Source organism: Amblyomma mixtum, chromosome 1 (assembly GCF_055824585.1).
Source record: "Amblyomma mixtum isolate Tamu chromosome 1, ASM5582458v1, whole genome shotgun sequence".
Classification (NCBI taxonomy): domain Eukaryota; kingdom Metazoa; phylum Arthropoda; class Arachnida; order Ixodida; family Ixodidae; genus Amblyomma; species Amblyomma mixtum.
Window position 1 is genome coordinate 179397572 of NC_143012.1, and position 21936 is coordinate 179419507.

The 21936-nt window shown below is 49.2% G+C and overlaps 1 protein-coding gene across 3 annotated transcripts in view; it reads left to right on the top strand.

Annotated features, from left to right (window-relative positions):
- l(2)k09913 (transmembrane protein 53-like lethal (2) k09913) overlaps positions 1-21936 on the top strand; it is an 84330-nt gene that overhangs the window by 39846 nt on the left and 22548 nt on the right. The window contains exon 1 of one of the 3 annotated variants that reach the window (XM_089560052.1): positions 11938-12550. The exons of the other annotated variants lie outside the window; for them this stretch is intronic. Coding sequence (XP_089416178.1) covers positions 12482-12550 — 69 coding nt within the window. The 5' untranslated portion in view covers positions 11938-12481. Of the gene's footprint in view, positions 1-11937; positions 12551-21936 lie in introns of those variants that run through there. 3 annotated transcript variants of the gene reach the window in all.

Genomic DNA, 21936 nt, shown 5'->3' on the forward strand with positions numbered 1-21936 from the left:
TCTATGGGCAGCACTGCACTTTCGACGTCACAAACATTCCCCTTTCCTTTCTTCATGAACCATATTATGAGGCTTGTATTAGGTCGTCTCAGGCATGTTATATAAGTACTTCACCCATACAAACGCGCTTACGAGTGCTTTTTTTAGTAATGTTTGTGACGTCATTGCCGCGTCACGCGAAACACCGTCCCTGACCACGGACTGAGTTTTGGTTTGCTCTTTTCGTTGTTTGAAATTGGTTCTACTCGGTAAGAAACTTTCCGCTGCGGAACCTTGCACGGAGGTGGTGCAACTCGGAAAGGGCAGCAATTGAAACCAGGGAACCGTAATAACGCGCTCACAAAGCCACTTGCGAGGACCGGCCTTTCAAATAGCTGCTCTAGAAAAATGCAAAAAGCAAATAGCTGCCCACAATGCATCACTATATTTGCACAATACAACCGTAAATTGGTTAACTTTGCCAACTCTGGAAGTTTTATGCAGCACGCATATGAATGCACTGAAACTCAGTTCTGTCGAGAAGCGAGGCACATGGGTGGGTGCATTTGTCCCTGTCCTGTGTGCGCTGGAAATTTTCCAAAATGCTGTACCAACTCGCTCGAATGTCAGTTTTACTGCATGGGTGCTTTCCGCCGCTAAAGAGCTTGAAATGCCCCTTCGTATCGCAGTGTGAAGAGATAAGTTTGGAGTAACGTGAAGGATTTCCTCTGCGAAAAGATAACAGCAAACTCGTAGCCCTGTCGCTGGCGTCGAAGAAAGGCATGCTCGGCATCGAAGAAAGAGATGGGAAACAGCGCCCGCGAAAATACTGGGCGTTTAATTCGAGCGTACAGCCCGTAAAGCTGGAATTGCTGACTTGAAAATAGGAAGACAGGCAGGAATTTAACGAGGCACAGATGTGTTCTTCCTGCGGGTGTGCGGAGAAACCGGAGCAATTATACGAAGTGTGCTGAGAGAGACTTTCTTCGGTTTGTGCGATGATGGAGATGGTTTGATTTCACTGGTATAAGGGCAGCTTGACCACAAAGCGGCATGGCTAACGCGTTTTGGATCTGGTCAAGGTTGAGTCAAAGACCATTTTTTTTTCTGTCCGTTAACAAAGCGTGTCACATGCGTTTAACTCGGGAACTAAAAAAGATGAAGGAAACTAGTGGTTGCTTCAGCTAGAGGAGGAAAAAAATGAACCTGGAAGCCAAGTTCGATGACTGTAGAGTAATTAGTTAATTAATTATAGGAAAAAATGTCGAAATTGCGTCGAAATAGCGCGGACGTCGATATAGCCACGGGAACGGTATGACGTCACATCCACCGGAAGTCGTCACGGCGTAGTGTCCTCGGCTTTCGCCTCTCAACACTTTAGTTGCCAAAGTGTCCTCGCAATTTTTTGCACGCGTTTCACCCTAGAGAAGCCGAACGCCGGAAACAAGGGAAACGTATACCCATTAAAAAACCGGTGGGTCCCCGAAGGCATCGGGGATCGAACCCCGAAACTCCCGCATGCGAGGCGAATGCTCAAGCCGCTAAGCCACCGCTGCGGTTCCGTGGGCGAGCAGACGCGCCGTGTGCCTTCACAGAAATTCACCAGCGTGCACGTTGTTGTTTGTTCACGCACACGTTTTTCGAAATTGTTCTACTATACGACGCCCGTCTTGTGGGCTCAGATGGGGTGACCTCTCCTGCCATAGACGCCTTGGAGTCGCGTCTCCAGGGAAAAGGTGCTGGGCACGTCTTCGTGCCTCGGCTAAGAGGTGTAATGTTTCGCGTCCTCTAACTGGTTCACAAAAACGCTGCATCTTCCGCAAAATCGGATACTCGTCAGAGGCATATACTCGTTCGTATACTACACAGTGCCCACTGCGGAGTCCAGGCGGCTGCGGGTACCGTGCTACGTGCGAGTAGTCGGCAACGAGTCGGTTTTACCTTCGTATGGGACGCGCGCTGTCACTGGCGCCTCAGTACGGAGCATAAGAAGCAGGGAATATGTGTGCCGCTGCCAGCTGTAGGATAAGAAACTGGAAACGAAGGTATCCTCTGCGTTGCATCCTTGTTTCGTAACCTCAGATATGCAAGCTGTAAGTCTCGTCCCGTTGAGGGGAGGGTAATGGAGAGTTGCCAAGCTGAATTCAAATTGCGTTTTCTCCGCTCTCCCCTTTCACCGCTCCTGTGAAATAAAAGAAATGTTTCTGATTCTGAAAATTTTAAGCGTGTCGCTGATGTCGCAGAAGATAGTTTTTTCGCGCTGACGACTCGGAGCCAAGCTTTTCTTCCTGCCAAGCCGTTGCGTTGAGTCGCGTAGTGGTTCGTTCCGCTGTCGACGAACTTCTGCCATCTTGGCATGGTTCATGTATAGCAGCAGGCACTCTTTGGTTCGGCAGTTCATGGACAATTTTGCTTCGATAGTTCAGTTGGTTACTTCGGCAATGTGGCTTTCCGTCAATAACCGGAAGAAATCGTATAAATAGATCAAAGTTTTTTTTCTTCAATTAATAGCTGGGCATTACAACATTAACATGTCTGCTGTTTTCACTTTCTCTTCAGGCTATAAAACAAGACAACGATGTCAGAGGGCATTAATGCCGCTAATTTCAAGGAATTGCTCTTTTAGGCATTCATGTTTGCAATGAACTGTAGTTGACTGGAATAGCATTACTAACGCCTAAGTCACACAACCCGTTGTCGTCATTTCAAGAGTGCCTGAAGTAATTCGTTGTTTTTTTTTTGTTTTCCCTTTATGTATGTATATTTGCGTCCATGTACCCATCATGCTATGGTTTTGAGGAAGACTGAAGTTATCAATGAATGAATGAATGAATGAATGAATGAATAAATGAATGAATGAATGAAAACTAGCAGAAAGGTTGAAATCAGAAAAGCTGGTTCTCAAAACGGTGTTTCCAACGCCTATGATAAGGTCACCTAAAAGGAATTGATTTCAGGCTGGTTGAGCAGGCGGTCATGGTCATCATCATCATCATCAGCCTGACTACGCCCACTGCAGGGCAAAGGCCTCTCCCATGTCTCTCCAATTAACCCTGTCCTTTCCTAGATGTGGCCATCGTATCCCTGCAAACTTCTGTATGTCATCGGCTTGCCTTCACTTTGGAATCAGTCCGGTGCTTGGCTTTAACAACCATCGGTCATATTTCCTTCGCATTACATGTCCTGCCCAAGCCCCTTTATTCCTCTTGATTTCGACTAGGATGTCATCAAACCGCGTTCCCCGACCCACTTTGCCCTCGTCCTGCAGCCTCTTAACGGTATACCTATCATTTTCCTTTCTATGGCACAGATATGTTTTAGTGCACTGTGTTGTTCGTACCTCGGGATGGTCTCCGAAGTTCTTCTCTCCAGCAACGTGCGGAATAAGATGCAGCCGGTTACTGCCAGACCAGATAGACGATTTTATTTACAAAGCAGGTTATCAGGAGTCTCTCTCTTTGAAGCACACTGAAGCCACGTTTTATACATTTTCAATTCCCCAGGTACCTATCTGGGGAAACTTGGTTGTTCGAACATCGTCAATCACATTCCTTGACGAAACCCGCCCACAAAAGGGCGGAACATCACCCTCTCGCCACCGTGACAAAAAGGCGGGACATTCACACTCTCGCCGGTCCTCCCACGCACAGATGGTCGATCTGTGTATTTTGTTCACCCATCGTTCCGTGGAATTAGGAGTCCTTTGGCGGCAACTAAGGTGATATACACATTCTCGCTGTCAAGTCGGAGCCGTTCGCCCCGTGATGGACTCCCTTTCGTTGTCGGTCCGCTGTCGGTTTTGAGCGAACTTGAGAATCCAAACAGACGCGTTTCCGCCGACAGCCGATTTAGGGGCCTCCGTCCCCTGGTTGCGCCGCCACGCTTTCCCCCCGCCGCAGCCGCCGACACAGGCTGCCGCAAAGGTTAGCCAGCAGTGTCTCTCGGCCGTGAAGGAGGGGGCGACGGCCGTTTCCCGGCCTCGAAGGAGAGGGTAAGGAGCCACCGGCGGGCGCACGTGTGCGCGACCAAAACAATTCCCAGAACGGGACACCGGAAGCAAACGCGTACACAAATACACACACACACTCAGCGTGCTGAAACCGGCCGTTATTCACGTAGCCCAGTCCCGCTGGCGCCAACTGTCGTCGCTGCAGACGGCGCGTCGAGCCCAACAGGCACGCTGCGCTGTCCTTAACTTAAACTGAACCCCCTTTGTTAGCCTGCACATTTCTGCCCCATACGGTAAGATGCAGCTGTTATATAGTTTTGTCTTGAAGGATATTGGTAAACTGCCATTCATGGTATTAAAGAACCGACCAAACACTCTCCACGCCATTCTTATTCTGCTTTCCTGTCGTGATCCGGATCTGCGGTCACTACCTGCCCTAAGTAGACGTATTCCCTTACCACTTAAGGAGCCTCGCTACCTATTGCAAACTGCCGTTACCTTGCGAGACTGTTGAACGTTACTTTGGTTTCCTGCATAAAAATTTTGATACCCACCGCTCTGCTCTGCCTGTCTAAATCATTGATCATGCTTTGAACTTCATCTCCCGAGTGACTTAGCAAATTAATGTCATCAGCGAATCGCAAATTACTCAGGTATTCTCCATTAACTCTTATCCCCAACTGTTCCCAGTCCTGGCCACGGGACACCTCCTGTAAATAGGCGGTGAATAGAATTGGCGAGATCGTGTCTGCCTGCCTGACGCCCTTCCTTATTGAAATTTTATTGCTGACTTTATGGAGAACTATGGTGGCCATGCAGCCGTTTTAGGTATCTTCCTGTATTTTTACGTGAGACTCATTACAGCCTGATTTAGTAATGCCTGCATGACTGCTGCGGTTTCGACTGAGTCAAATGCTTTCTCAGCAGTGAGCAGGTAACAGCTGCTGTCATCTTCGATCTACTTCGTCCCTGTTTAGTGTGCCGATCATGCTGACTTCCTGTCGGCAACACTCGAGGCATGCTTCCGTAGTGAAAGGAAAGGGCCAAACGACACGACACGCTGCATTGCGTCGTTAGCTGAAGGTGGCGGTGTTCTCTGAGGTCCACCGTTTCTTTGTATCCATCCGAAACTTTTGTTATCACGAAGACTGCGTACAGTTCGAGATGCTTGTAGTGGTCCAAAAGGGCTCCTAAGAGGCACCGCGCGGATATACGATTCTTCTTAGGCAACCGCCGCTCGTAAAGTAGGAGGTTTACCCCGCTATGGAGTAGAGCTTGAAACAACGAAACCATATTCGGCGGGAACGTGAACAAACTGGAAACTCAAGGTGAAAGTTAACTGTACAGCGGTTGCCCGCAGTGGGAGATCAGGAAAAACTCGGACTAAGCGTTATATTTACGTAGTACATGGCCGAAAATCGCTACCGATGCGGAAGAACCCGCGATGGCAGTTTTCTCACATGCTAGCCGGGACTGTGCAATATTTTCGCCAGCTAGCTGCGGTTTATGTGGACTATATCCTGCTGCCGTGCAATATCTTTTAGTTATTTTTTTCTTGCAGCAGTATAACCCGAGTAAACGAGAACAGTTTCTCGTCTCTATCCTGTTCATCCCGCGCCGTTCGAGACTGGGTGGCAACGGATCGTGCATGGCTCGCTGCCTTCCACCGCAGCGACTGCAGGCGCAGCTGGCACAATGTGCGCTCGAAAGCGGCTCGCTCTGTTTACACTTTTCCTGGAGTGCGGCGCCGACGCTCCCTTCCCCTCCGCTCCGAAATGGCGGCCGAGTGCTGCTCGCGGGAGGAACTCTGCTCGCTTGCTAATTTCTTGCGCGGCCGGTGATTTGGCTCCACTCCAGCTGTCGCCGTCGCCGCTTAACTACACACTACCGCTGGTTAGCGGCGGAACCGGTTTCTCTCGGTCGGCGACCGTTCGTGGACCGCAGTGGCGGCGCCCATCTTTGGAGCCCCTCGAAAGTCGAGATCGCGCTACGGTCGGGTTCTTCTTCCCTGAAAAAGACGAGGCTCAAAACAAGCGCAATGTTTCGCTTTGTCTCGGCATCGGCAGGCGCCTGGCTGTTGATGTACTCTCATCGGCGCTGTCCAAGTCTCGCTGTCGGAACGTACCGCCGCCGAAGCCAAGTGAATCCCAGTTCACCGACCTCGGCCACGGGATGTTGAGGCAGTCGAGACCTTTCTTATCGAGCCGACTGACTATGTGGGGACGTGTCTGAAGGTGCATGCTTTATCCGGGCTACATAACCTGCACGAAGCTGCGAGGCAACGTTGCCACTTCCCATTTAAGTGAGCAGCCGCCGGAGTTGGGAAGTTTATAAGGGCCCATTGCCAACGCCTCGCGACTTTGAGCTGCGTTTCAGTTCTGGACACATTTACCGCGCGGCAGTCCTTCCGTTCCGACATCTGCAACGGCCCATTTGACCGTATGGGCAACTGCGCAGCGAACCCGCGGCTCTTCGCGCCGAGGTGGTCGCATGCATAATGGTGTGGTCCCCGGAAGAACTCTGTCCCGCGGGTGGCAGTCACGCTAGCAGTGCGGCGTCGGTGCCGGCTCGAGTCTGCCGCGCCGTGCCCATCTGTGTGGGGGCCCGTTTCTCTGCTCAGGCGGCTCCGGCGGGGCGGGATCCTGGACGCCGCTGGCTGTGCACCGTCGCTGGACGCCCCTGGGAAGCCTCACTCTGGGCACCGCAGGAGGCAGGTTGGTGGTCGCTCCCTGCTCCGGGTGGGGCCATTCCCAGATGGGGTTACAACCCCTCCCCTTCCTTCCCTTACCCCAGGGACCGCCGGTTCCAGCGCTCCCCCGCCGGAGTCCCTCGCGTTGGGCGGCCGGCAGCCCCTCCTCCGGTGCCCGAGATCAGAGCTCGCTTTACTCCAGGTTGGTCGCTGCTCCTCCTGTTCCTCCACTAACTGCCGGCGCCATTCTCCGACGCAAAATAACCCACGCGTTGTCCTTACCTGTCCCTACCACGCGCGGTGGAGGCGTCGCGTGGACGAGGAAGCTGCTTAGAGTGCAACTCGCTGTTAGCTGAATGATGGTTGGATGTGATGCCCTCAAGGACAACGAGAGGAATGCATGCGTTATCTTTCGAAGGCCGGAACCGAGGTGGCACCTCACAGGCGTAAGCGTCTGGTGCGGCAAAGAGATGATATGATGGGCTTGGGAGCAGCGGCGTTTTGGCTCACCTTCATCTGAGCGCCCTTCCTGTCATTTGAACCCTCCATGGACGGGCGTGGCTACAGTCGAATCGAAGCAGTCGATGGCTGCTCTGCCGAGTGCGGGCGAGAAGGGCAGACCACAGAGTGGGCAGGTGCCACTATACAGCCGAGCTGTTGTGGAACCATTGTGCCTTGCTACTGGGACGTGGTGACGGTTGCACGTTCGAGTTGCTTTGGGAAACGAGGTGGTGCTGGGAATGTGGCCTGCTGTACTAAAGGTGTTCTCGGAGCAGCTCAAGGGCGCATTGGCACCTTAGAGAACCCTATTTGAATGGACGGCAGGCGCACCTACGCTGGCCGGCCGCCGCTCATCGAAGAGCCTGTTCTCTAGCAACACTGGTAGCGCTCGTCAGCTGAGCTGCGTATGCAGTGACTGGCAAAGAAGCACTACCGTCATTGTTCTCATCCACTCAAATGACATCTACATGCGACAGCGAAGAGCGTCTTTGCGATTATGCATCAGCAAGCACCTCGTTTACTTTGGCGAAGTCCGTCGCAGCCCATGCAGAGGTCCATTCACAGCCTGTTAAGTCCCTGGAGAAATGCGAAGCACCTTCCCGAAAAAGGGGGTGGAGTTTGACGCGCCTAGCATTAGGCGGTTTATGTTCAGCGTTGCGAATGAGACAGAGCCACGAATTCTGGTAACAACAAATATATTGTCAAGGGCCTGCCGGCAAATCGAACGCGGCATTACATTAATCAAGCAGTACGAAGTGATAGCTGGTAACAGAGTACATACACCTATTTACACTCAGTTTGCAGCAGTACGAATAGCTAGCTGCTAACAGAGTACTATACACGTATTTACACTCAGTTTGCTGCTCAGGTACATGCAGATTACACACAAGCGATTTCAATTATAATAGACAGATGAACAATAAAATTCAGGGGGCACAATTGTTGACCTAAAGTGCGGTGAGGCGAAAGCCTTAAGCGCGGTGTTGCTGCTTGTGTCACTGATGTGTGCTAAAGATGTTAACTACACAATTGCTTGTGGATCCTAAATGCTGGAGACACTGGAGGGCGTTTGGGAGGCATCCGTCTGAGTGGACGCCTTTCTGCAAACACTCTCCAGCGTCCTAGACAAGGAGAACTGCATATGCGTTGGCAGGAAGTAGCGTAGCCATTAGCACGCTCGGATGGTGGTTCGAATCCCATCGTACACAAAGTTTTTTTTTCGTCTGACTAGAAAAGCGTGACACCTTTGTTGACAACCTTCTGCTGACAATCTTCTATCGACAACGGTGAGTCATTAAAGGCTTTCGCCTTAAAAGTGAAGCATAAACATACGGTGACTAGGGACAGAGCGGTCGCGGGTTGTCGAAGAAAATGCGGTGTCGTCGGCGTCTTTGAGACCCGCGAGTGCTCGGCGGTGGTTCTACCTCCCGGGGAGCAGACTGAAGCGGGTAACGGCTGGTCCCCCTTTTATAGGCTTTGCGGCGGACGCAGCAGACCTTCGTGGACAATTTCTTTCGTTGACGCCAATCACTTCACCCGTCAAAAGTCGCGCACTGACTGACTCGAAAGACCTGGGTTCGGTCCCGGCCGCAGTGGTCGCATTTCGATTGAGGCGAAATGTAAGTAGGCCCGTGGACTGTGCGATTTCAGGGCACGTTAAAGAACCCCAGGTGGTCGAAATTATTCATGAGCCCATCACTACGGCGTCCCTCATAGCCCGAGTCCCTTTGGGGCATTAAACCCCCATAAACTCAACCATCAAACATCGCGCACATTCACCCACCACTTTGCCACTGCTTGACCTTCCTGACCCAGCGAGGTGAAAGGGGGGGGGGGGGGGCAACATTAAAATAAAAAATAAACGGAACCAACTCGCTAATCCAGCACGCTGTGATAGCAATCCAAGAAACAGGAATAAAATGTGCGGATAACGCTAACTTGACATATCAGGCAAACACACTTTTTCCAAAAGCAGCGGTCACGTGTTGTTCAGGAAAGAAACGCGAGTTAATGACATCCTAGGCGTGATCAAGAGGAAGAGATGGGCACGGACAGGATACGTTATGCGAAGGCAAGATAAACGATGGTCTGGTTTGGTTGATGTGTTTTTAACGTCCCAAAGCAGCTCAGGCTATGAGGGACGCCGTATTGAAGGGCTCCGGAAATTTGGACCGCATAGGGTCTTTATTTAACGTGCACTGGCATGGCACAGTGCACGGGCCTCTAGAATTTCGCCTCCATCGAAATTAGACCGCCGCGGCCGGAATCGAACCCGCGTCTGTCGGGTCATCAGCCGAGCACCATAACCACTAGGCCACCGCGGTGGACTAAACTATGGTCTGTTGCCGGTCTAGTATAAGTGCCAAGGGAGAGGAAACGTAGAAATTAAGGCGGCATAGAAAGTTTTTTTGTGCCGTAGAATGACGCGCCCTGGCTGATGTTGATTGGTACTGCTATACGCACTCGAGAAGCAGGTTGTCTTATGTTGTCGTCATTCCTGTGTATTACAGTTACCGTGCAGGATTTCAGCAGCTGTTCTGTGTAGTCAGAAGGCGGAAGCGTTTCTTTTTTTTTACATTTAGCTCAGTTTTCCCGTCTTGATTCTTTTTTAATCGCAGCATTGTATCTCCCGAAATTACACTCTGTTTGCGTGTGTTTAGCCTCGTGGCCAAGGAACTCAACGCAACACTTTGAGGCTCATTCGGAGTCGTCTCACATACATTCTCGGTCTGCCATTAACAATCGCAAATTATTTCGCGGTTAAAAAATAAAGAATGGCACAAGAGCGAAAATTAAAAAGCCCCTAATTAAAACGCCTTAAAAGAGCCATTTAACGGCTACAAATTACTTGGTTGGCGCCAAATAAAAGTGTGGGACTAGGTCTGACGCTTACGTCTCAGCGGCAGCGTACGTGTGTTGATGCATGCCCTAGTGCGAGCATTTTGCTTTCAGAGCTGCGTGTCGGCTCGCAGATCAGCGCACTTGAGGAACCAAACCGTCGCCTCGCGCTCTTTCTGTTCCACTTCGCTGAGAACAAGTTGTGCGACGGGGTGTGCCAATATTAGTCACGAGACATTCCGCTACGTTGTTGCGTGCCATTCCTGCTCGATTCCTTGATCGTAGCGCTTGGTTAATGCGCTTTTTTGGAGGAAGCAGTGCTATTTAGCATGTGCATGCAGAGAATGTGCTTAGAGCTATTATGGCTTGCAACGGGGCGCACTCAAGGAACTATGATTATAGTAGGATACAACTTATAAAAACAGCAGTTGCTGACACTGGGCCGCGGTCCGCGGCGTCCTGTATTACTTTGCTGGCCCGTCTAAAGAGTTTGGTTTGGTTTGGTTTATGGGGTTTAACTTCCCAAAGCGACTCAGGCTTTGAGGGACGCCGTAGTGGAGGGCTCCGGAAATTTCGACCACCTGGGATTCTTCGACGTGCACTGACATCGCACAGTACACGGGCCTCTGGAATTTCTCCTCCAAAGAAATTCAACCGCCGCGGCCGGGATCGAACCCGCGTCTTTCGGGTCAGCAGCCGAGCACCATAACCACTGAGCCATCGCGGCGGCCGTCTAAAGAGGGAACAAAATCAACTTTTTAATGTTTAACTGTATGAAGCAATCCACGTATCAAAATTCTTGACCTCATAATTTTTTTTCTTGTAATAAGCTTCTTGTTTAGGTAACAACAAACGTTTAAGCAGCGGACTACTTTTTCGTCGTGGAGGAATTCTGTGCGTGGAAGCTGAATGTGGGCGGAGCTTCACTGCATGCTTAAGTTGTATTTGACTAGCGCTTCGGCACCGGAGCTGCGATTGCATGGTCTCGTATTATAGCTATTCGGACTGTGAGGTGGAGAGCTGTCGCGTCCGCCCAGACCAGGAGAGACACAAAAATACGGGAAGTACGGGAAATTTGGGAGTAGGATGGGGAGTAAGCTGTCCTCCAATGCACTCCCTTTTAGGGGCAGGCATTCTGCCCAAATCGGTAGATTTCCATCACCGAAAATACGGAATGCTTACGGTCGGAGGCGGAAACGAAGTGTCCTGTTCCAGATATGCGAAGTTTAGCGGTTGCAGGGATTTTAGACCAAAGTTTCATTCTCCTCTGTTTGCTAGTCTGAAGACCTCCCGTGCTAACTGCATCAAATTACTACGTTGTGCGGTGGAAACATGCCTCCACCCGCGGCGGCCGAACTTCGTTGGAGGTGAAATTCTAGAGGCCCTGTGTACTGTTCGATGTCAGTGCACGCTAAAGAACCCCAGGTGGTCGAAATTTCCGGAGCCCTCCACTACGGCATCCCTCATAGCCTTAGTCGCTTTGGCACGTAAAATCCCAATAAACCAAACCAAACAAAATATGCCTCCGTTGCCAAGGTTAAGATTACCGTATATTTAGGGGTCGAAATCTACCCTGGGACTTCGGCAGCGAGTCCCGCCCCTGAAAGGGAGTGCGTTAGAGGACAGCTTATTCCCTTCTTGCTCCTATATATCCTAATTTGTCTTAATATACTTCGCTTTTGTTGCGAAGGCTGTCTTAGGAGGGATGTACAAAGGGGGCGACTGCTCCGGAGGGGAGAACTTTTAATGGGAAACACCACGTTCGGCCACTTTTTTTTTTTTTTTTTCAGGGAACAAGTTCAAGAAATGTAGTGCACGTAACACCCCCTTTCTCCTCCCCCCCTTTGGAAACGCTGTCTCAAAAAATCCGCCCCTGTCGGTCGTATAGGGCGTACCATCGAGTGCACGTATGCAAGTCTTCCACCGCCGTTGCGAGGTGCGCACTTTACACGAAAAATGACGACCAAGGCTGGCGACAGCGAGGAAGGAGGAATTTCCTCCACGGCGGGCGACCGCATCCGCACACACACGTGCATGTGGACTCCTCCCTGGGCTTGCGTAGTGGAGTGCCGGGCGCCGCGCATCATTTCACCGAGCTGTAGTAGACGCTTCCGCCAACGGCCGCCGCTCCGTGTACCCAGCTGGCTGCGAGCGTCGCGCCACTTACGGCCGCTGTTGCTGCCCGGCATCGCTTCGCGCGTCGGGGGAAAATGAACGACGAGCGAAAGAAACAATAGCGCCGCGCTTTTCTGTCGCGGAGTGAGTCATCCTCCGCTTTTACGGCTCTCCGCACTTCGATATGTGTATAAGTGACCGAGCGGCAGCCGGCGGTCTGGAGGCTCCGTTTTCACTCTGACAGTGCGCGCGCTCGCGTCATGCGAGGGAACTGAACCTCCTCCGATCGAGGCAAAGGTTATATCTGCTCCCGCGCGGGGAAAATTGCGCGCTGTTGGATTGTCTCCGTGCGCCGCCGGTCTGGGTGTAGGAAGTCTGGAGGCGCTTAAGTTTCGCCTGCGCGTGCGGTGATGACAGCGACGCTTGCGGGAAGAGCGACGTCCCGGTTCGCACCAGGATTGTGCCGTTTCAAGAACAAGGTGCGTATACGCGTGCCGTCGAAATTACGCGTGTTTTGACACTTCGTATTTGTTCGGCGCGGCTGTGACCTGCTGCGAAGGTGCTTGGCTCAAGCTTGGTAGTCATCGCGCTGTTCGTTTTTTTTTTTTTCCTCGTTGTTCCTGTGTTTTCTTTGCAGCCCGTCATGGACTCGTCATGCAGTGCACTTGGTCGCATAGGGCAGCTTTTGTGAAAGCTTAACGAAGCAGATGAAATCTCTGCTCTGTTTTTACCAGATGTGCGCTTCTTGTGGAACTATTTCGGGCTCAGCTTGACAGATGCGCTTTGACAGCTTAAGCGCGTCAGTGTGTTGTTGTGAAGAGCTGCTCGTCCAACGACACCAACCTCAGACCCATGTCGGCTGTGACTTAGCATTGGAACGAAGAGTGTAGCTGTGAAACACGTATGAAAGTCGAGAACGGGACGGGAGGTTGCCGGAAGAGTTTAATCAAAATATTCCTGATATATTCCCCTTATATATTCCCCTGATATATTCCCCTTATATTCCCCTTATGTAATACCCCCGATACAAGGGGGCCTTTAAGGTAAATAAACTGAAACTGAAACTGAAATAAAACACTTGATACAATGTTTCGAATGTGTATTTACGCCCGCGCTTGTTACCCGAGCGCGTCGCGCCCAAGATACCATAGCGCGCTCTTGTGGTTCGGCATTACTCACGCTGAACACCAAGTTGCCGTAAAAAAAGTTTTACGTCTGTAAAGCCGAAATTATCACAAAACTGAATTGCAAGCGTGGCGTGAGAAGCAGTACGCCGATAGCCTCACAGTGCTTAAAGTTCAGCTGCATGCCTCGTTCACAAGTCGGCGGGTGATTTTCCAACGGATGAAGCACGGGTGGCTCGTATACTTTTCCATGGTTTTCAATGGGTAATATGCCATGGTTGATTGGTTTGTTCATAGAAGGTTGTGGCCAAGTACTGCACCAGGGTGACCAAATCCTGTTCTGGTGAGGAAGTGCGTTGTCGTTTCTGGTCACCGAGATCAGGCCGCACTCCAGGCCTGGCTATGCAATTCCATCGACACGCGGAGTTTTTTTTTTTTTTTAACGAGGTGAAGAATTGCGTGACACCGGGATTCGAACCCCGGTCCTCTTGCACGCGAGGCGGATGCTCTGCGTCATCGCTGCATCTACTAGAAGGGGAATGACTAGAAGAATAAGAATGGGGTGGAGCGCATATGGCAGGTTCTCACAGATCATGAATGACAGTTTACCAATATCCCTCAAGAGAAATGTATACAACAGCTGTATCTTACCGTTACTCACCTATATGGGGCAGAAACGTGGAGGCTAACAAAGAGGGTCCAGCTTAAGTTAAGGACAACGCAGCGAGCTATGGAAAGAAAAATGATAGGTGTAACGCTAAGAGATGGGAAGCGGGTGGAGTGGTTGAGGGAACAAACGCGGGTTAATGACATCCTAATTGAAATCAAGAGGAGGAAATGGGCTTGGGCAGGGCATGTGATGCGAAGGCAAGATAACCGCTGGTCCTTCAGGGTAACGGAGTGTATTCCGAGAGAAGGCAAACGTAGCAGGGGGCGGCAGAAAGTTAGGTGGGCGGATGAGATTAAGACTTTTGCGTGGTACGATGGCCGCAGCTGGCAAAGGGCAGGGTTAATTGGAGAGACATGGGAGAGGCCTTTGTCCTGCAGTGGGCGTAGTCAGGCTGATGATGATGATGAATATGCCATTGAGGATTTTTTCTTTTCCCGCATGCCGGAAAGTGTCGTCCCCGGCGCACATGATTACTTCTGCAAGAAATCATATATAAAAACAACTGAAGCATACGCCTCATATTCGACAACGGAGAACATTGGCAGAGTGCGCCGCTTCGTTTCACAGTGCTTACAGAACGTTCGGTATTTTTAGCATGCGACAAAATGACAGATTTTATAGCTACACGTTGTTAGCGATGTGATCGCTGACTTGTGCAGCGCATTCTCCTCTCATTCGTGCTTCGTCGTTGACATTAATCGTTTGCTCCGCAGAGTACGTGTGATTAACGAGGGTTTTCACCTTTAATGAAGTTCGCTTTCCGATTTAGCTGTCAAGCTGGCAAATCTTTTTGAAGAGCTCTGCTCTGCGAATGCACGGAAGTGAGAGGTAATGCGGCGGCGAAAGGAGAAAGCGCGCAGTTGGTATTCCCTGCAGTTTCTATTTTTCTCCCAGAGATGGCACTCCCCGTCACGAGCACTAGCGCCGCTCGGTGGTGCTTTCGGAGCCGATAGGTCAGCTTCCCAAGCTGGTTTTTTGCGCCTGCCACCGCTTGGAATAAATTTGAAGTCAGTGCAGATGGAAACATTAAATGATTAAGTCTGTTTGCTTATTTCCATGCCATATATCTGCACTCGAAAACCTTGAGCGATGCTTTGGTGGAGAACTATACAGTGTAATTTTAAATGCCTAAATTCCTTCTTTTTTTTCTTGCGACCACTGAATTTTCACGATATTGCTGTTTAATACCATCGGAATGCGGCCACCGCTGCAGCTGGGATCGAACCCGCGAGGTACTGAGATTGTGATGCAAATAACTTTCTCTTGTATAGCTAAAGCTGTTGCTGTGACCTTGATGCTGGAGGTCGAACTTTGCGCCCATTTTGTTCTCCCGTTTTTATGCAAAGCTGTTGCCTATTGATTGTGGACAGGGCACAGATTGGACTTCTGGGAAACGTGCTGCACATCTGGCATATATGGCGTGCCCATATGCTTCCACCCTCTTATCACTTTGTTGGTTTGATCGCTAAACGCGGCCTTATTGCATAGATTTCGTGGAAAGATAATCATCCGGTCTCGAGAAGAGGCCGGAAGCTCTCGTCTGTTCTCGGGAGTGCCTGGACAAAGGGAGATAGTTGGGCAGTTGTTATCAGTGCACGTATCTCGTTGTGCCCTAAATGATTTCTTATTTCAGGATGCTGCATGCAATTTCAGGCTGTAACAGGAAGTAACTGTCGCTTTCATTTCAGGTGCGTTGTGACCTGAAACGAAACTGATAGTAGAAGTAGAATCTTGATGTGTGCTAGGAGGTACATGTTATTGGAATAAGCCTTGGCAAAATTAAGATGCAGGGTTACGAGTTACTGCACTGGTGACCCTGCAGATGGCTAAGGAGCCTCTGATGCCGGTTCATTCTGATGGCACTTTTTGATAGACGAGCTTAGCTTTGCCTGGACTTTCAAGGCACGCGTTGCATGTAATTTAACACGTTACGGTATTAGTGGATGCGTGGATTTTAAGATAGGAGCGTCCCCTTTGACACGGGATGGTTGGAAGTTGCCACCATGATCGGCTGTTTTATTTATATTTATTTAACTCTGTAGAAATTGGTCTTTAAATTCGCCTTTCTTTAAATGCGTTTTCACTCCTCCACTTCTAACCTTATTCCACCTCGTTGTTTCTGAGCCACCAATCTTCCAGTGCTTTTTGCTAACTTTCACCGCAGATTCGTTCACATGACCATTATTGTCTCTAAACCCTATTATAGGGCCTTAGGGATAGTGACTGTGCCTGCATCGACATCCGGATGAATACCGTCACATTCGAGTATGAGGTGTTCAATTTTTTCTGCAGATTTACCATCTGCAGCACATGTCATCATCTTCGTTAAACTGTAATGGCAAGTTTTAGCACCGCCGTACGGTAAACATGGTAACTACGGTAACTGCTACCATACGGCAAATGTGGCTAGGGAAGCCTGGAAAAGGTAGCAGTGCCAATGTGTTATTTGCCAGGCCTATGGGTAACCGTCGCACCAGCTGTGCCTTGCGCATGAATTTGCGGTCTCATTCATGAAGAAATTCTTTTAGGGTTGCTCTGGCTTCCCGTGTCAAAGCGTTGGATGAAAAGCTGGCTGTGAGTTTGTTTTTCTGCAGATGAAAAACGTGATGGATATTTGAAGTACTGGAAGAAACAGCGCCACGGAAGAAGAGATAAGCGTGGGACAAATACCAGCACTGATTAACAATCAAATGGTTTATTGGTTTGGTTTGGTTTATGGCGTTTAACGTCCCAAAGCGACTAAGGCTATGAGGGACGACGCCGTAGTGAAGGGCTCCGGAAATTTCGACCACCTGGGGTTATTTAACATGCACTGACATCGCACAGTACACGGGCCTCTAGAATTTCGCCTCCATCGAAATTCAACCGCCGCGGCCGGGATCGAACCCGCGTCTTTCGGGTCAGCAGCCGAGCACCATAACCACTGAGCCACCGCGGTGGGTGCTTTGGAACGTTAAACCCCATAAACCAAACCAAACCAGTTCTTCAAACATGTACCAACCAGCCCGTATTTGCCCTCTTCTGAATGATGAATATTGTACGTATTACATAAAACATTGAAGGAGTATGGTATTACTCACGAACAGTTTGCTGTTTTGTGGCGCAGCTTTGCTGCTCCTTTAAAGAAAAGAAAGTGAAGGTTGTGCTTGGTGCTTCGCATTTAATGCACAGCTTTGCAGTTATTGAGACAGTCTCAGTAAGGAAGTTATTTTCTTTCCGTTTTTCTTTTTATGATGTGGAGCCGTTGAAACTCTGTAGTCCGTTTCATACATCAGGTGCAACTCCGTGAAAGGTACAGAAGTAGTCCGTAATAAAAACATAGGGTCACTGACCAAGTCAAAGTTTAATGAAACGTACTGACGTTTCGGAAGCCCTACGGCTTCCTTGTTCAGTCTCAGTACGGAAGTTATTTTCTTTCCGTTTTTCTTTTTATGATGTGGAGCCGTTGAAACTCTGTAGTCCGTTTCATACATCAGGTGCAACTCCGTGAAAGGTACAGAAGTAGTCCGTAATAAAAACATAGGGTCACTGACCAAGTCAAAGTTTAATGAAACGTACTGACGTTTCGGAAGCCCTACGGCTTCCTTGTTCAGTCTCAGTACGGAAGTTATTTTCTTTCCGTTTTTCTTTTTATGATGTGGAGCCGTTGAAACTCTGTAGTCCGTTTCATACATCAGGTGCAACTCCGTGAAAGGTACAGAAGTAGTCCGTAATAAAAACATAGGGTCACTGACCAAGTCAAAGTTTAATGAAACGTACTGACGTTTCGGAAGCCCTACGGCTTCCTTGTTCAGTCTCAGTACGGAAGTTATTTTCTTTCCGTTTTTCTTTTTATGATGTGGAGCCGTTGAAACTCTGTAGTCCGTTTCATACATCAGGTGCAACTCCGTGAAAGGTACAGAAGTAGTCCGTAATAAAAACATAGGGTCACTGACCAAGTCAAAGTTTAATGAAACGTACTGACGTTTCGGAAGCCCTACGGCTTCCTTGTTCAGTCTCAGTACGGAAGTTATTTTCTTTCCGTTTTTCTTTTTATGATGTGGAGCCGTTGAAACTCTGTAGTCCGTTTCATACATCAGGTGCAACTCCGTGAAAGGTACAGAAGTAGTCCGTAATAAAAACATAGGGTCACTGACCAAGTCAAAGTTTAATGAAACGTACTGACGTTTCGGAAGCCCTACGGCTTCCTTGTTCAGTCTCAGTACGGAAGTTATTTTCTTTCCGTTTTTCTTTTTATGATGTGGAGCCGTTGAAACTCTGTAGTCCGTTTCATACATCAGGTGCAACTCCGTGAAAGGTACAGAAGTAGTCCGTAATAAAAACATAGGGTCACTGACCAAGTCAAAGTTTAATGAAACGTACTGACGTTTCGGAAGCCCTACTGCTTCCTTGTGAACAAGGAAGCCGTAGGGCTTCCGAAACGTACGTTTCATTAAACTTTGATTTGGTCAGTGACCCTATGTTTTTATTATGCCTCCACCTGACCAGACGATGTTTCGTCGAACTCTTTACTACAGAAGTAGTCCGTAGGAAAAAATAGAGAGGCGTGTTACTCCGCGCATGTTTTGTGGCCTTGTGGTCTAGAAATCGACAGCGTGTCGTCAGCAATAAGTGCGCATTTAATAAAGCTCATGATAACTGTGTCATGTAATAAGCTTGCAGGCTTAATACCAAAAGAAACACTCACTAAATGGAATGGGCTCCTTTTTGATTGCGGATGTAGGCAGCACAAACAAGAGCACTAGCTTCGACAGCGCTGCACCTGATGCATGAAACGGATAATAATGTTGCAGTAATATTGCATCTACATGCATCTATTGCATCTACTGGACGCGGCGCTACCTGTACCAACTGCTACGTGACAATATTGAAAATGTAGTAGGAGCCAGAGTTTTTGTACGTTGCACGAAAGACACTTTTTATCTGTCATGATTTACGCGCGACCTTGCTCAAAGCTTGGCGTTGTAAATGACGTTGGTCCCTGCTGCGTGCGCTCGGAGCTTGGGATACTACGAAGCATATGGCTGGCATTTCAGGCAGAGCTGTCACTGATTCACTCTCACATCATGAATCATTCCTGTGTGCAGGACTTTGTGTGCTCGCCTGCGATGCGAAATCAAATGAAAGGTACGTGACATAATAAAATCGTGAACTGCAACTCGTAAAAGCGAAAAAAAAAAAAGATTCCAATAAATTTTGTGATAAAACGTGTTTGGGATCATAGAAGTACCGGAATTTTCAGTCCATTTATCGTGCAATAAAAAAGTCTTCTATCTACAGCTTTATTTTGCCTTGAAACCGCCGCATTTAAACTTTGTCGTCACTTCCTGGCTCTCACCCGCCGTGCTCGTCTCAGAATTGCGAGGGTATGTTGAACCACTCGCGTTTACCCAACGTGCTCGTGAGAGGATCCGGCGGTCTGTTGGTACGTGCCTGCGGGCACTTGGAAAAAAAAAAATCTGGGACTTTAGGATCAAAGATTCGATTTCGTTTATTTCATTCCCCTTTATTCCCCAAAACACACGATTAAATAACCTTCCAAAACAAAGCGCGCCAATCACAGGCGCCCTGGGCGCTAGTCCCCCTCCAGTTTCCCCTCGTGCCCGGAGAAGCCACCAGTTACTGTCGCACGCACTCTCTTGCCGAGGCATGTGTACGGTCGGCTGCACGTGCTCCGCCGAGCTGCGCGTGACTCCAGGGTTCCCGTCGCCACACAACGTACCCCTTCTTTCACCGCTGCCACTGGTTCGACGCGTTGGCGTCAACGTGCAGCGCGTCACTGTTGGCGCCCGTTACTGCCGATCTGCAGGCTGGCCCGGCCGAAGTGACGCATTGCGGATGTCTCTCCCGACTAATCCTATGAGTACGAGGGGAGACCCACAGGTTTCGGACTCCCACGGGGTCTTTCAAGGTTGCGTTGACAAGCCCGACAGCCACACGCAAACAGCAACGCAAGAAACGCGGCGGCGGCCAACAGAGAGATGAGTGTGTGATCGCGTCGATCGCGATGGTCTGCATCGCGACTCAGGCGACGCTGCCTGAGGGAAGGGGGTGTGGCATGTCAGAGGCGTGCGCTTTCCTCGTGTCTTGAGTCCTTCACGTGCGCTTCGAAGGCGGGAGCTGAGGAGGCGGAATCACGCGAAGTACCACGCAGTGGAGAGGCCTAATCAACCAGTACATCCATCGGACGTCCGAAGTATGACCTTCAATGGATATACGGATATCCGTGGGAGATCCACTGATGTCCAACAGTTTCTGGCACAGACCTCCGACGGAGGTACAAATATAATTATTTGGACTGCCGGCAGATATCCATCTCGGATATCCGCTGGCGGATCTTTTGAGGACATTTGCAGGCAATGCCTTCGTCACCATTATGAGGCAGGCCAGAACTACAACCACCAATTATTACATGTTGCAGGGCCCATGGGCTTATTCAGAAGCCCGCAGAGTGTCTGAAATCAGACACGCCTTGCGGTATGTCATATCCATGAAACTGTAAAGCAGTCAACGACCAAAGTGGCCAGCATATCAAATTCAGGATGATTTTATTATGACATAAATGCTGCCTTCAGTCTTCACAAGAAATTCGTCAAGCTGGCCATACAGATGGTTAACGCAGCAGGAAGGATACCGTACAGACCGTGATGAATTTGTAGCCAAACTGGGGACGTTGTCTGCAGAAAACAGTGCACACTAAATAAGTTCAGAATATGTCAATAAAGCAAGCGAATTTGACAGATCACATTCACTTCTATTGAGCAAATCCACTGGGCCAAGTAAGTTAGTGATCTGTAGCTGCGAGAGCAAGTTTACATCTTGAACAACTCCTAAGTTGTAAGCAACAGAGGTGAGAATATTTCTTGAAATGCAAAATACTTTGCTTCTCCAGAAAACACTGCAAAAACACAGAACATACGATGACTCACGTTACAAGCGTCGCTTTTCAAGCTGCTACACATGAATGGAATTCTTGGCCCTGGGGTGGCGAGTCAGTCGTGCTGCCGCTATATACGCCACGCAGGTATACATTCGCAAGGCTTGGTTGAAGCTGGGCTTTATATGTATGTCGTGTGGTCTTTCACATAATGATTGTGATTGTGAGAGAGGAAACGGTGTCCGGGTCTGCGTGGGCAAGAGGAACCGCTGTCGCGTCATATCCTTAAAGGCAGATCTTAAGTGTCCCCTCAACTTTTTTGAGTTTTCACAAGCCAGATTTAGGTACGTCTGAATTTCAGCATGCAAAGTTTCTGGGTTCTATTAACGACAAAATGTGCATGTGTAAAAGACACTCACAAGAGAAGAGGTTGATGGTACGAGCACAAAATTTGAACTGATTTTATTGCCTTCGAAGTGACAGCTTATAAAGGCGTTGCTAAAAAACGCCCACAAGAATGATTTCACGTCAATCCTATGCACATTTTGGACGAAATGCTGCAAAAATGTTTTCTATAAATCATATGAGCTGCCACTTTGAAGGCAATAAAATCAGTTGAAAATTTGTGCTCGTTCCATCAACCGTTTCCTGTGCATCTGTTATGCTTGCACATAAAAGCAACAAGTACTGCTGACCAAACCTTTTGGGATGAGCAGTCACAAAAACACGGTGCCAAATAGAGTGTTATGACTTTTAAAACATAAAACTGCGCAGGGGACAATACACGGGGGAGAAGCAGACGGGGTGAATGCAGACGAACTACAAATTTATTGAAGCAATGCCTCTTTCTCTCATAACCAACAGTGCACATGCTTTCCAGGCAGTGATAACAGTATGCTCACAATTACATTTACCTCGTCAAACCGGGAAAGTGAAGTGTTGGGGCCATATCGCAACCACTTGTTGGGGCCATATCACTCTACCAGCAAGGCTTCGAAAATTTCACGTGCCGTTTAGCCTTTAATGCCACCGATTATCTTTGTGCGCTTGAAAAGTGGCATGCATTTTTTTTTCACAAGATGGACACTTTTGAAAAATGGTACCTCCCTTAATGAGCTTTGAGTGATGTGAATATGTGGTAAAAGCCCTTTGTTTTACATTGGCATGTACGTCCGACCTAGGTTGGCCGGTTCA